General features: G+C 49.3%; 1 protein-coding gene across 4 annotated transcripts in view; it reads right to left on the bottom strand.

Moving 5' to 3' along the window:
• NFATC2 (nuclear factor of activated T cells 2) overlaps positions 1-15768 on the bottom strand; it is a 154540-nt gene that overhangs the window by 25417 nt on the left and 113355 nt on the right. For all 4 annotated transcript variants that reach the window (XM_057703013.1, XM_057703011.1, XM_057703012.1 and 1 more), the window contains one exon: positions 14185-14874. In XM_057703013.1, coding sequence (XP_057558996.1) covers positions 14185-14874 — 690 coding nt within the window. The remainder of the gene's footprint in view (positions 1-14184; positions 14875-15768) is intronic.

The following is a 15768-nucleotide window of genomic DNA, read 5'->3' as shown; positions in this document are numbered from 1 at the left end:
GTCACCACTGGGGTATGTGAGGGCTGGGGTTCCACTGGCACCTGTTGAGCAGAGCCCAGGGATGCTGCTAGACGTCCTGCGGTGCACAGGACAGGCCCCACGACCAATGAGCTGGTCCCAAATATCAACAGCCCTGAGGCTGAGAGACGTGCTTCGGGAGAAAAGGTAATAAACTGTTTTGGGGGTCCTGGACTGAGCCTGAGGAGAAGGGCTCCCTGCATTTGGGGAGAATCAGCAATAACTGGACACGGAAGGCCTCTTTCCTCTTCTGTTTTAGATTTTCTTCATAGACTATAACCGCCTGACATTATAGGATACAGTCAGCCCTCCCTATCCGCGGTACCATATCTACAGATTCAACCAACCGTGAATTGAAATATTTGAGAGAAAAAAAAAATACCAGACAGTTCCAAAAGTTTGGCAACTGTTTACATAGCACTGACCTTGTATAAGGTATTACAACTAATCTAGAGATGATTTAAAGTATACATGAGGATATGTGTAAGCTATATACAAACACTAAACCCTTTTTTTTTTTATATGAGAGACGTGAGCACCCATGGATTTTGGTATCTGCAGGGGCTCCTGGGACTAATTCCCTGTAGACACAGAGAGATGACTCCATATTTACTGAGCGGTTTGTTTGGTTCCCTAACTAGGAGGTAAGCTTCATGAAAGCAGAGACCTGTTTTATGCATTTCTGTGTCCCTAGGACCTAAAAATTGCTCTTGGCACATAGGAACCATTCAATAAATATCTGTGGAATAAATGAAGAAACTCCTAAGAATAGTAAACAATACAAAATACCCAACCTCCTTTTGGAGCTATTTTCCCATTATGATCATGCTTCTTGTGCAGAGACCCAGAATTCATTCTCCCTGTCTTTCATAGTAATAGGCTTTAGTGCTGCACGTGATTGGGTAACTATAAAAACTTCATTTCCCAGCCTCCTTCACAGCTCACTGTGGTCACATGCCAAAGTGTTGGCCAATGAGGTATCAGATACAGGGCTATATGAGATTTCTGGGTTATACCCTTAAAGGGAAAGGGCATGCCTTTTTTTCTCCTTTCCTCCACCCTCTCCTGCATCCAGGAGCCATCTTGGACAGTGCAGATGAGGGTACCATCCTAAGAATGGCAGAGTGATAAGACAGAAAGAGCCTAGTCTTGGCACCATGGGACTGGTATCCCAGCCCTGGACTGTTTATGCCTGTGCTGTTACATGAGAAAGAAATCACCTATCATCTTGTTTAAGCTACTGTTACTTTGGGTTTCAGTTACAGAAGCCTTCTACATCCTCATCAATATATAACTTTCCCCTGCCCTGCAAACTCTCTTCTTAAACCACACTTAAAGACTCCTCAATGCTGCGAGGGATATCTCAGCCAGCTGGCACTCAAGAGCTATTTTATGATTTCCCCTTTGCACATGTAGGGAATACAACCCTTAGTCTACATATAGGGTTCCTTCCTTCCTGATGCCTCAAAGTATCTGAGCGTATTGCTACACTAGGGGAAAAAAAAGGAGAGGAAGTCATGTAATTTTATTTACATCCATCAAATGACAAGGACAAAAGGAACAAGCAAAAAAGCCCATTAAAATCTTAAAACATCAATTATGCTTCAATTTATGAGTTCATAATGGTACCAAAAAGAACCCTGAATTGATCACCATGGGAGGATGTTAATGAACCAACCCATTATTTTAAAAACTGGCAAATAAAGGGAAAGAATCAAGCATTCACCCTGCTTTTCCTATATGAATTCTACCATTGTTGATGAAGGAAAGTTTCTCGTTATAGAAGTTTTCCAGCTGACAGAAGAGGAAGGGAAGACAGAATTAGAACAGAATATCACCACTTTGCAATTCATGTACCACTGAATTAGTGGAGTTCAGCACTGACCATCAGCACCTGAAGGGGGTGGTAACATCAGCCAGAAGGGAGCAACCTGACAGCATTTGCTTCCCGACAGAGAGATGCACCCACCTATGAAGCAGTCTTGCCCCAAACCTGAATCCATGAACCTACTAGAACTGACTGCCAATTTACAGAAAATACAGAGGACAGATGAACACGCTAAACCTCACCAGGGGAACATAACTGGTAAAAGCCAGATTGTGAGGAATTTTATAGGGTGAACAATCTGGTTTTTTCAAAAAATAAATTGCAAAATGATGATAAAACCAAAAAAAAAAAAAGTTTCTATTATTTAATCCAGAGGGGAAACCTCTGGATGACAACAGTCTTAGACCCCAAGGCATCCACATGCAGTGTGTGGGCCTGATGTGAATCCTGATTCAAACTATAAAGTAATAAAAACAAAACAAAGAAGGAGAAAACCTTTATGACATGAGATGACGAAGTTTAAACACCAGATATTTCATGATTTTAAGGAATTTTCATTAAGTTTCATGTGTTAGTGGTATTATGAGTATTTTCAGAATCCTTTTCTTTTAGAGATACATACTGAATATTTACACACAAAGTGATATGGGTTTGGTATCTAGGATTTTTGATGTGTAGCATTTGCTTCAAACTGTTATTGTGAAATAGAGGTGGTGGAAGACAGAGGTGCAGAAGAAACCCAACTGGCCATGAGTTGACCGCAGTTGAAGCTGAGTGGTAGGTAAGTGGGTACATCGTGCTGCTCTATATTTATATATATTTACAGCATTTCGTCCCAAAAGGTGTTTTTAAATCTTACCCCTGGCCACAAGGAGGGGAAGGGAAGAAAGAGGAAGCTAACACCACCAAAGTCCCCACTGTGTGCCAGGTGCTCGTTAGGTGGCCACAGATGTGAGTGGCACGTCCAAAAGAGTGGTAACCAATGCAAATGCCAAGCAGGTCTGGATGGAGACCTCGGCTGAGTGAGGTCCACTACGTATAAGAGGAACAACAGTACCAGCGTGCTGGTAAATGACAACGGACGCTCCATCCGCTGTCAGGAGACAAGAGGGGCTGGGAGGAGCTATGGACAAGTACGTGCTCTGTCTAAGGGAGGTGGTCTCTACTCAGGACCAGCCTTGACTTTGACTGCAGGTAGCCGCCATGCGGAATGTGGGGCCCAGGGTGGCCAGATCCTCGGATTTTCCAAGGAAAGCCGGAAATCTGTATTTTTATGTGCAATCTCCTGGTTTTTAAACGTTGGCATCTAATCCAAATATTTTTTTAAATACTGTGTGGGCCAAACAAAATAGCTGCAGGCTCAGTGCAGCCCGTGGAACCCCAGTGGGCTACCCCTGTGCCAAGTCCTGAAGCAGACCACAACTCAATCCATCTGTAAGAAGTGGAAAGGGTGCATTCATCAACTTTGGGTCAATTCTTTTTTAGGCTTCCAATGAAGCTGAGAATTCAAAAGACACCATCAACTTCCAGAAATCTATAAGAACCGGCTGCGGAACATTTCAAAGGCGTTCCCCACATAGTCGGCTTATGCAACAGAACCACCACTCTGTCCAGAGTTTTGGAAACTAACAACCAGGGAGTGGCCTTTCAACTTTCCCGGGATGGTGGAACTAACAGGCTTCAGCTGAAACCCATTTGTTGGTTTGCAGAATGCCTGGGACTGACGTCCAAACCGCTTGCAACAGACAATCCCATCATAAAATTGAGTTGGGGTACTCGGCGCTCATTGTAAAATGACCACAGCGCACTCTGCTTCTCTTTCCTGGCCAGAGATCTGATGTCATGGCAGTTGAAAGGAATGAGGCCGATGTCATCCTGACACCTGAAAGTGGCAGGATTGGTTGCTGAGGACCTGAACAGACTCCCTCTTCAAACCCAACCCTCAGTTTGCCTTTGACTTCACCTAGAGAGAGACTCCTGACATCACAGATGAACAAAACAGGCGCCAGTCCTGCCTTTAGAGTCACAGTCTCAGCTAACCAGACCCCAGGGTCAGCAACAAATTAAAGAGGTGTCAGGAATGCGGTGGAGAAGAGCCAGAGAAATGGTTTCATCATTTCCCAAGAACAAAGCCCTTCTCCCTCTCTTTTCTTCTTCTTCTTCTTTTTTTTTTTTTTTTTTTTTTTGGAAAGGATGAAAAGTAAAAGAAAATGGTGCTAAAATAAAGTTGAATAGGTCTAGGGCAAAAAAGAATCCAGAACTATACTCAGGGGCGACAAAAGACAAAATGCACCCAAATCTCAACTCTACGGAATGTAATACAACTAGGCCTATTTCACTAAAGTTTTTTGTTTTTTTTTCTGGGAAAATAAACTGTACTATTTGTCTGAAATGGGTTTATTGATGGAGAAGATAGGGAATACAGGAAGAAATTTAGTATTAAAATAAGATTTGATTAACTGTCACCCCCATCTAATTCACAGCCTCAAATAACTAAATTGCTTGTCAAGTTTAACATCTCTAGAGAGGAACACATTACAGCTCGAGCTGATACTGGGGAGTCATGTATTTTTTAACACACACGTCCTGGATTAAGTTAGGTGATGGCCTGGGACGAGGGGCCTGGGCCCATCACACGTACAGTCCTGCATGAAATGATGTTCACAGTTCTCACCCAGTTGCTGCATCATCTTGAAACAAGCCACGTTTCCGGGGTGTCCAGCACATCCACTAAGGGAGGAAGTGAGCCCCAGCGCTTCTGCAGGCTGTGCTAGTAAGAATGAAGGTCTAAAAGGGCCTTGAGAAAGAAAAGGATGCTGACCTCCCCATACACCTTGCTTAACTGATCACCATACTCCTTCACCAGGATATTTACTTGTTACCCCCCACACACACCCCGCCCCCCACCCCCGACAATAACCACATTTTGGAGGCGGAAATTAAAGGCAGCCCAAATGACTCAGAATCCTTAAAAGTGGGGGTTTGGGGGCTGACGCTGGGGCCATTGGATAGCACCAAATGACGTCTCCTTGGTCCTCTTTCTTGGGCCCTGTCTGCTCTTTGTGGGTCAGAGGCTGCTTTGGAATGTGGGCTGAGTGGACAGCAAGTCTGAAGACGGACTTTCTTGTGGTTTGGTAGCTTCTGACCTTGAAATGCAAGAACGCGTTCCTTTGAAAACATCTGTTTTGTAGAATTTCAAAAAGATGGCCGAGGAGTGCCTGGGTCTGGAGGCAGCTGGAAGGTGGCTCCTTATATTTACATAAGCCAGCCATGCAGAGTACACACGATGTAGGAGGAAAGGACAGCTAAGTGGCATAGCTAGAAATCTGAGGTTCTTAGAAGGTGGGGAAACATCAAGAGAGGCAAAACAAAGATGCCCCTGGTACAGACACCAACATGAGGTTTACTCTGCTGGGAGAGGGACGCTGACCTACTGCTGGCTCAGTGAAGTGACCTTCAACCAGGAGCTCTTGCAAATTTTGTGGGCTTGTCTCTAGGCAAGCAGTTTTCTGGCCTCTGGCATTTTCCAGTGAGACTCAAAACATCCTTTGCTGAATTAACAAGAAGTAGCCCAGCAGGGTAATAAGGACACAAGCTAAGAGACAGCCTCAGGGCTCTTCTCCAAAGCCCATTTCTGCCCCTACTACCTGCAGGCTGTCTTAGTCTAGTCAGGCGGCTGTAACGAAAAAGCCACTCTGCGGCTTATAAACAACAAACGTTTGTTTCTCACAGTTCTGGAGGCTGAGAAGTCCAAGATCAAAAGGCTGGCAGACACGGCCCACTTCCTCATAGGCGGCTGCTTTCTCATCATAACCTCACTTGGTGGGAGGGAACTAGGGAGCTCGGTGGGGTCTCTTTTAAAAGGACACTAATCCTATGCATGGGTTCTATCCTCAGGACAAAGCATCTCCCAAAGGCCCCACTTCCTAACAGCATCACTGTGGGGGATAGGCTTCAACATATAAATTGTGGGAGACACAAACATTCAGACTATGGCAATGGCCCAGAAATGATGATGATGGCATTGCTGGTGGTGCTGGCAGAGACGTACATGAGCAACTACTGAACACCCACCATGCATGCCAGGTACTGGTCAAAGTGCTTTCCTTACCAAGATGCGCCCATTTCATGCATGCAATAACCCTCGGAGTTGGGGGGGGGTGTTATCATAAGCCTGAGATCACAAAAGAGTGAAGAGGTGAGGTCAGGCTGAGAGCCAGGCAGGACAACTCCAGAATCTCTACACCCAGCAGGCTCCGAATCGAGGCTGGACCCTTGGACCAGACATCCCATTCCTGAGAACTGGTCCCTGACACACCTGCCCATTCACTGAGTGACAGATCATAAGTGCTGCTTGTGATAGCAAGAGATACCCAATTCCCCATCCACGGGGGACCTGTGGGTATATTTTGCTACCCTTTGTAGAATAAAGGGGGAAGATAAGAAGACATGCTTGCATATGCTCACGATTACAGACAGAAACTACAACATGCATTCCCAATGGGGATGATACCACCTCAAGGGGATGAAAGTTGGTTCTTAGGGGGTGAAAAAACATCTTACATATGACAATGGTTTGTGGCCTGCAAAGAGCCCCGGTACCTAAAGAGGTATGGAGTGCATCTATGGGACTGATATTTCATGGGGGTGGTGATTAGGAAAAAAATTACCTAAAAAGGAGCCTGAGGGGAAAGGCTGGCAATAGTGGTAAAAAGAGTAAGATATACTACTCTAGGCTTGAGAAAACCAGTATCAGGGGCAGGGCAAAAAATGGGAGTAAGACTTTGCCAGGTATCTTTTCATATTATATTGTTTTTTCAAGCACATGAACATATTGCCTGTGTAAAATACAAAATTTTTGTTTTTAATGAACTTTAAAAAGAATGCTGAACAAAACCCTCAGCAGAAGCCTGGACTCTGTGGGTGCCCACTGAGGGCGGCCGTGTGAATGAAACTTGGCAGTGGTGGTTTCCGGTGCCCCGCACAGCCCCACACTGCAACCCCTGAATCAGGCTCTCCACGTGCCCTGAGCCGGGCAACCACTTTGCGTGGTTCTCATCAGAGTAGAGAATCCCTGCGTGTCACCTTCCATCAGTACCACCACCCTCAGGGAGGCTGCCAGGGAGCCCAGCCCTCCTGGGCCAATGCTGCGGCCGGGCACGTGGCGGCTGTCAGCAGCACTGGGCTGTCTGTGGGCTTCGCACGCCTCTCCAAACAGGAGCTGCTTTGTCACAGGCTTGCCGTGGGCACTGAGCGGCCCTGGTTAAAGATCCCTGACCTGCTGAACAAAGCCGTGCCAGTCACAGATCGCGTTTTCACCCTTGGTTCCTTTCCCACTTCCTGCACATTGCAGGGTGCGTCCCTCTGTCCATTCTTCACTGGCCTGTCCTCACACTCTGGCACATCCAGCCTCTGGGTAAAGAGCCTTTTAAAAGGACACCCTGGGACCCTCTGCCAATGGCACAACTAGCAAAACTTGGGCCCACAGTCCACGCTCCACCAGGGATGCACAGCAGGGGACACGCCAACTGGGCTTCCCAGCTATCCCTGGGCCCAGGGCATCACCCCCTCGTGTGAGTAGGTGTCCCGAGGTCCCTGAAAGAAGTTTGGGAAGGAAAGCTTGAGCCCGTGCCCTGGGGCTTTGTCCCCTACTTCAGCCCCACTGGAAGAGACGGGGCACAAGGGCAAGTGGTCCTCATCACCAAAGACCAGGAGAGCTATTTTTCTTATTCTCCTGTGCAGATACATTGTAAAGAAATCTGAACCATGTCCTATAAGAAGTCAATTAAATTCACAAAGAAAAATAGCAGATAATATTTGTCAGGGAGTACTTTGGGCCAAGCCCTGTTCTAAAGGTATGATGTGCATTAACTCAATACATTCTCATCACAGCCTTATGAGGGAGGAGCTGGGGTCATGTCCATTCTATGGATGGGTAAACTGAGGCACAGGGAAGCTAGTCACTTGCCCACAGTCACAAGTAAGTACGACCACTGATATTCAAAGCGTCATCCAATGCGTCTTACGGAGACACGGCAAGTAAGTCCTGAGAACTGGGAACAAGGCAGGGGAAGCTTCAAACAAGACCAAATGGAGGAAAGAGAATGCCTGCGGGCACACCACTGCCCTGCACACATTTCAAGCTGCACCTTTGACTCCACCGCCTGGGAGCCCCAGGCAACCACGTCCGTAGAGAATGGCACAAAAAGTGTGGCCGGCTCCTCCCAGTGCACCCAAGTGGTTTCCAAGGGTCAAGGGAAAGCTCTTGGTGGCCTCCTAACCCCCATGGGTGAGTCTGGGGCTGACTCTAACCTGCCGTGCTCTCTTCCAGGGCAGAAGAGAGCCCGCAGCAGGGAACTGAAACTGGGCCCCGAGGTGAACAGCGCACGTACCCTCTGCTTCTCTGTGGCCTGAAAGGCAGCCCCTGCGAGCCACAGATCAGTGCTTTCTCTGGGGCTTTTCCCTACCTTTTTTCCACATGGAGTATTCTCATCAGCGAAAAAGGCCAAAATATTTAAGTGGCCAAAATAAAGGCAAGGCTGGAGAAGGTACCACAAGACACTTGAAGGGAAGGTCTATCAAGATCATCACCGTTACTATTAACGGAGCAAATATTAATTATTGAACGTCTTTTAGGAGCCTTATTTCCAAGTGCAGATCTTAACGCATGCTTGGCAGTTTGAGTATCTGAGCAGGAGGTGTAGTTTTCCTGGGTGAGAAAACAGAGGCTCAGGCAGTTTAAGTAACTGGTCCAAGCAGGGGTCAGAGCAGCTGACACCCAAACAGGTTTCTGCCCCCTGCGTCTGCAGCCTGGAACCCCCATAACTAGGCACCTTCATTAGAACTGAGGGCAGGTCCCAAAGTCAGAAGATACAAAGTGAACTACACTTAAAACCACTTCGTACAACTCCCCCGCACTGCTGTGGGTGTATAAACTGGTACAACCACTTCGGAAAACCATCTGGCAAGGGCTCCACTCCTGACCTTCTGGGTGGTCAGCAAAAGAAGAGTTCAAGAGAGTTCGCGGAAGGCTTCTTCATAAAGCGGGAAATAACCCCCATGTCCGTCAACAGGACACGCATCCAGAAGTTGTAGACTATTTCCTCAATGGAATAATCCATGAGAATGAACGAACCTCAGCTACCCCCAGCAGTACTGCCGGATCTCACAAGCTAGGGGCTGACGGAAGAAGGCAGATACCAGAGAACACGGCTGTGTGGCTTCTGTTTCTACAAGAAGGCAAATCGAACCTTTGGGGTTAGAAGGCAGGATAATGGCCACCTTTGTGGAGAAGGCAGGAGATTACATGTTGGGGGACTCCTGGGTTGCTAACAAGATTCCATGTCACACATGGTCCTGGTGGTGACGACATGGGTGGTCCGCCTGGTGAAATGCAGAATACACGACTGATTTCTGAGTGTGCCTATATTTCAACATCTAAATATATAGGAATATTCAAATTTATTCAATGTATTTCAATAAATGATTTTTAAGTAGCTCATATGAAGGATAGAAGAGCAGATTCAAAAACAAACTGGTTTGTGCTCTTCCTATATGTATACACACACACACACACACACACACACCCCCTGCCATCCTTACAAGCCACTGGCAGAGGCTCTGGCCATCACTGAGACTTCATCCTTCTCCTTAAGGCATTTCCAGAAAGCCATGGAGAATCTCCTTTGAGTCCCAGGCCTCACCCCCGTCTCTGGATGTTCTCGTCTACGGCTGTCTCGAGGCTGCCGGCGTAGGCTCGCTACCCCCAGAGCCCGTGGAGAGGTGACCTGAGAACCCCCAGCTCTTCAGAGAGTGTGTCACCCATGGCACCCAGCAGGAGTGCCCTGAGTCCCGGTTCCTCAGTGCCTCTCCCTGCCTGCCCCTCAGCACAGCACAAATACTCCCTACCTGCTCCACGCAGGCGCCCTGGGCTGTAGAAGGTACAGCCACCCTTCAGTTCTAGGCAAGGAAGGGGGTCAGACCTCCTTGGGAACTCAACACACTGTGGCCGTTCCAGTTATACCTCAAATAACCGCACTGATGAAAGGATGCACAAGGCAGCCTTTTGTAAAATGTGCCCCTCACCCCCCAACATTCCTGCCCTGGGATTCACAGCCTTCTTATCTGGGTCTGTCTAAAATGAAGTAAACCCCTTGTTTTCCAACTCTTGCCTCCCTATTGTCCATTTTCCAAATGCAGCCAGTGATCTCTTTAAAAGGTAAATCAAATCACGCTGCCCTGCTAACCAGAAACCCACCAACACGAGCCCGGCAGCTGACCTCACAGCCTCCGCCACCTGCTGTTCCCGCTCCCTGAAACACCCTTCCCTCAGATCTTCCCCAGAGCTCACCTGCTCAGAGCTGGCCTTGCTGTGCACTTGGTCTGAGGGGGCCAACGCCACCCCCACCCAGCCACACTCTGGCTCCTGACCTTGTGTGCTTTCCCTCACGGCTTTTATCGCCGTCTGAAATAGGCTTGTTTATCACCTTACGTGCTAACGTCTGCCTCCTTTACCCAAAAAACACATCCCACAGGAGCAAGGACTTTTGAGTTGTTCACCAGTGTACCCCTGAATCCCAGGAGGGTACCTGGCACGGAGAAGGCAACCAGTTAATGCCTGTGGGTGAGAGGGCGGGGGGCTGGTGAGGGAGGGAAGGAGGGTCAGGATGGAGGGGAGGGGTGGGGAGGGAGGGAAAGGTTCCCTCACAGGTCACAGGATCAGGCTACTGCTAGGAGCTGAGGGTATTTCCCAAGTACAACTTGGGGCTTTAGGACCAGAAACTGGTTACAGAGGGGACTGAGAAAAACAACAGTGAGTGTGTGTGCAAAGCACGAATTTCAGAAGAACTGTGAAAGAGTGCCTGAGTTGGGGCGGGCAGAGGAACAAGAGGAGTGAGGATACATTTTGCCCTGGAATATCACTTATTTTGCTAGCTCAAAAAGAGACTTTTGGAAAACGTCTGGAGTCCTTGGAGAGGAGAAAGCAGAAGCTGCGTTTTGGAGTTCCAAGAGAAAAGGGGGCCAAGACAGACAGCGTCTGTGTGCAGGAATGCAGTTTGGGAAGAAGAGGGCGGGGAACCAGGTGGGACGCCCAGACCAGACACTTCGGATCATTAGCAAAGGGTTGGGGAAGAGAACCAAACACTGGGGCACCCCGGGATCACAGTGCAGCAGTGCAGTCCGCTTCCAAGACGATGTGTTTGCATTTGGACCCGAGTCCTCCGGGGGCCCCTTCCCTTTCCAGCTGCAGAACCTTCCTTTGACCTTCAAAGCACTTAAGCCCAGCTCTCACAACATTTCCAGGGAAAGTCTAGTTTGCCAAAATCCCAAGGCCGATGAGTGGCATGTGAGCAATAGCCCCTATCTTGGAAGCATGTTCTGCTGGACTTTGGGCAGCCAGAGTTGTACTTTGTGGGGAGACCTCCTGTGGGGAATCGATGAAAGGGATGGAACGACCTAGGATGCCTCCCCAAAAGACTAGAGAAATGACCCAGGGATTTCCAGTTTACCTGTCAGAAAGCAATGCCAGGAGAGCTGAGATGTCTGAATCCCACATTCATAAAGCCAACAGTGGCGTCTAGAATGTTCTATGAGTGCACAGGCCAGAAGGCATCTGTGAGCGGGATCTGAACCCCCAGCAGTTAGGAGACAACGCGGCACCCCTCTTCCTGGCAGCTGTAGTGGTGATGCAGCTCACTGGCCACAAGCCACACACCACCTCCCCATCCGAGGAACCTGGGCTGGGCAGAGCCTTGGGGACAATGCTGGTTAAGCACAGAACATCCAACCAGCAGCCACACTGCTGCCTTTTGGGGACCAGGTGGGTAGAGATTATTCCCCTGGCTGTCATGCTCTGGCCCCAGGAACATGAAGCCCCCAAACTGAATCCAGTGCCTGGGATGGGGCAGTGCTGGTTCTGAACTCTGAGATTCCTTCATGTTATTTCTCCTGAACATCAGGGGAGAGGGGTCCCAGGCCTGCCATGCTGCACAACTCCAAGGGCTCCGTTCACACAGAGTACAATAAAATACAATGTGAACAGCACCCCCTGGAGTTGTGCAGGTGATCAAGTAATTCTGGCAAGTGCTCCACCCCCCTCATTTTAGAGACTGGTTGTGTCCACTAGTTCAGTAAGGGCTTTGAGAAGTCCTGCAGTAAACACGTTTTTTAAAAACTTGGTTTTATCAAGTATTTTTCCCTTTTCCAGCCACAGAACCCTCATTTCAGAGCACACCTCCTAAAATCCCAGGTAACAGGCTTGTGAAGCATGTACTTAAGAAAAAGCTCCACCAGGAGAAGCAATTTCACTGTACTTGGTTCTCCGAGACAGCTTCAGGGCCGACTCGTGTTACTGACCTCTGAGAGATCACCCTCACCGTGACCTGGAACCTGCCTGTATTCAGAAAGACACTTAGGAGGCCCCAAAGGGTCTCTACTCTCAGCTGCTTTCTCCATAACACAAGCTTCCTTGAAAAGAGGAGGCACCTCTGTGGGCCCAGGGCTACAACAGGTACTCAAAGGTTACTCATGACCTTGTGAGGCTCACTTGGAACCTGATGCATCACAGAGAACCAAGGACTGACTCCCGTTCTCTACCTGAGATGCTCACCATTGCTCTATAATGTGGGATGACAGACAGGGTGGGAGGGGCTGGCACATTTCTCCCTCTAGAGACATAGTCAGCGGAGGAAAGTTTCAGTCCCTGCTCTGGCATCGTTTATTTATGAAGCACCTCTGCCCTTATCCAGCCCCCGAGCACACGCATGGAGAGAGGTCTGGTTACAGCCCTATTTCAGCTACCCTCTCCCTCGGATAAGGCATTCTGTATTAGCTGAATTTTCTACATGATAATCCCCTTTCAGGTAAGCACCAAAACTTTGTCTTCACCATTTTGGGTGTAAAATGGACAGCACCTGGGTCTCTCTTTTAAAAGGGAGCACAGTGCCCCTAACTCAACCTGTGTTTGATTATTCAGGATTAGACAGATCAATTATTAACTCAGCAGTCCACCCTGTAAGGCACGGGGAGCAATTTGACCCTACACTAAGTAGCTCTAAGGATCTTTGCTGGATGCATTTGGGAGATGTTTTTGGAAGATAGTTTTACAAGAGAGAGGACATGGAAACTACAAGAAGTCACAGAACCCCCAGATAACCTGGATCATCAAAACTTTGCATAAAGTAGAAGTCAATAGTCTCTGAGTGAGCACCAAAGGATTCCTGCCACTGGAGTGCCTGATATCTAGCACCTGCTCTTTGCGATAACTACTGTGGCTATTTTGAAGTTTTTGCCTTACTTCCTGCTTCCTGGCTGGGTTCCTGAGAGTAAATTTTCCTGAATAATTGGGGTTTCAGGGTATATCAGATGCCACTGCTGGTAAAGTGGGAGGCCGGAGCTGTGGGTGGCAGCCAGCGGTGGAGGCTTTCCTGCTCCCATACAGAAATTCAAACCACCTGTCTTCTTTTTTCTGGCACCCCCAGGGGAAGGCTGCTCTGCCTGCCCCGCCCTCTCTGTCCTCCAGCGGCACCTGGCTGATCCCAAGTGAGTCCTGCCAACACAACTGGCCCTTCCTCGATGCGATCACAGACCAATGTCACACACGTTGCTGCTCCAACAAGACGACCTTCCAGCTGGGCCCCCCGCCAACAAACTCATGCACCTACAGACACACAAAGCTGCCTCTGCATCTTTTCCTTGGCCCAGCCACCCCGTCAGTTGGGCTCCGCACAACAGAAGCCCAGCTTCCCTCCCGTCAATGCCCTGCTCTGTTGCACTGGCACACGGCAGAGCGACCCCCGCAGCCTGCCCGCAAGCCCCATTCATGCTCCCTTCCGACAGAGCCGCTTTGCAATGAGATTTCTCCTTCCCTCGGCCCCACCCTACCCCCCACCCCCAAATATACAAAAGAGGGCTATAAAATGGGATTATTTTTTTTTCTCTCCAGGAATAAAAGGTTAGCTTTCCTTCCTTTCTGTTTCCCTATCCTTGGTCTAAATTTAGCCAATGGAAAGAGAGTGGAAGCAGTTAAACTGACCCAGTTCATGACCCAGGGGACACTCCTAGGGCCAGAAGTGCCCTCATTTGCTATCTGTTGTAATATTTGTAGGGGGAGCAACTAAAACTCCTACCACCCAGCCCACACTCCTGCTGGGAAATGATTCATGTCCAGAGTTGAGTGAGGCCTTAAAGGTTATCTTATTCGACTCCCTTAAAGAGGGCGGACACTGAGGCCCAAACAGATGAAGGAAGATACCCAGGCCATACAGTAAACTTGCTGGGGAGGGGGGAATGCTTCAGGGCACCGAACTCACGGGCAATGAGAAAAACAAGCATCTTACCATCATCCAAGTAGGTCTGGTCCAAGTTCTGTTCCTGTTTAATTGTCACGCCCGCGGGTAATACTTCCTTTTGGTCACTGACTGGGGGTCCGTTTTTGGCGGCTCTTTGGCTTGTGGCATTCTGCTGCTGAATGACTGTGGGGTAGGACCCTGGGCTCAGCCTCTGACCTTGACTGACAGGGGGTGGGCCGGGCCTGGTGGTGCCGGGCGCGAAGTTCTCGCAGTACACGATGTGCTGGAACTCCTGGTGGCTTCCACAGCGCAGCTGCTGGTTGGTGGGTGAGTAGTGGATCACCGGTGAGGCCTGCTGGTTGGCCGGACTGGAGTGGAGCAGGGCTGAGCTCTGGCCCTGGGAGCCAGCGTGCACCAGCACGGAGCGGTGGGCGTCCGCGAGGGACAGGGGAGCGGCCATGAGGGCCGGCTGCTGGTAGCCCAGCAGGCTGGGGCTCAGGCTCTTGCTCCGCTGGTAGAGGACGGCCGCCGGGTTCTGCTGCTGGTAGCGGGCGTCGGGGGATGAGAGCCCTGAGCGGAATTGCTGGCAGGGAGCCATGGTGGCCACGAGGCAGGAGGGGGACTCGGCCACCATTGGGTGCTGCGGGTAGTAAGGCTGGCTCCCCAGACCCCCGTGGGCGGGGCTGCAGATCAAGGTGGGGTCGTATTCATCGGTGGGCTCCGTCTTGATGGCTGGGACTGTGAGAAGAGAAATGCACACGGGTTGCACCATTCTTAGTGCCACAGGGGTACGCAGAGGATGAGCAGACAGCGGTTGGGAGCACAGCCTTGGGAGTCCAAACGGGTGGGATCAAAGATCTGGGCTCTGTCATTTATTAGCCTTGGGCAAGAGGCTCCCTGTGCAATTGTCTTAGGTTAGAAATCTTACCCTGGGTGACGATCTTGAACCATAGGTCGTTCTGATAGTGGAAAAGTGTCTGGTGGGTCTGTGTTAGCCCTGGGATGCGCGCAGCCTTTATCCCCAGGGGGAGAGCTCGGGGAAGAACGCTGGATGTAAAATTATGCCCCGCCTCCTCCCTCTGCCCTAGCAGCTCTGCCCCCTTCCTTGCCTGCTGTCCTTCATCACACTCAGCACCATCTGGAATATCTGTGCACTTCACGTGCTCACTTATTACCTGGAGGATTTTTTTTTTCTTTTTTGTTTAGTGCTTGATCCCCAGCACCTGCAACAGTACCTGGCACTTAATCATCACTCAGATATTTTCTGGACAAAGGAATGACCAAACGGTGACGGTCGGCCTCCTTAGTGAGGTAATATTTGGGGGAATGAAGCCTGCTGGTTTGGGCCTCAGTTTCCCCATCTGTTAACTGGCAGGAACAAGCATACCCACCCCATAATTGTGGGTAAGAGTAAATGAGTTGTGTGTGCACTGTATGCAAAGTGACTGCATACAGTAAGTGCTCAATGCTTGCTGTTGTTGCTGCTACCACTATTACTACTGTTGGTGCTGGTGAGGTCCCTGTTCCTCTCTCCCCACCCTGGACAGTCACCAGAATTCCTACTTCTCAGACATCCTTTACTGAAGCATCACCAGGCCCAGGAGCTGAGGAATCAGTTTTCTTTTTACTGGA

The sequence above is a fragment of the Hippopotamus amphibius genome, chromosome 12, assembly GCF_030028045.1.
Source record: "Hippopotamus amphibius kiboko isolate mHipAmp2 chromosome 12, mHipAmp2.hap2, whole genome shotgun sequence".
In the NCBI taxonomy this organism is placed as follows: domain Eukaryota; kingdom Metazoa; phylum Chordata; class Mammalia; order Artiodactyla; family Hippopotamidae; genus Hippopotamus; species Hippopotamus amphibius.
Note: the sequence above shows the minus strand (reverse complement) of the source record. Positions and strands in the feature narration are given on the sequence as shown.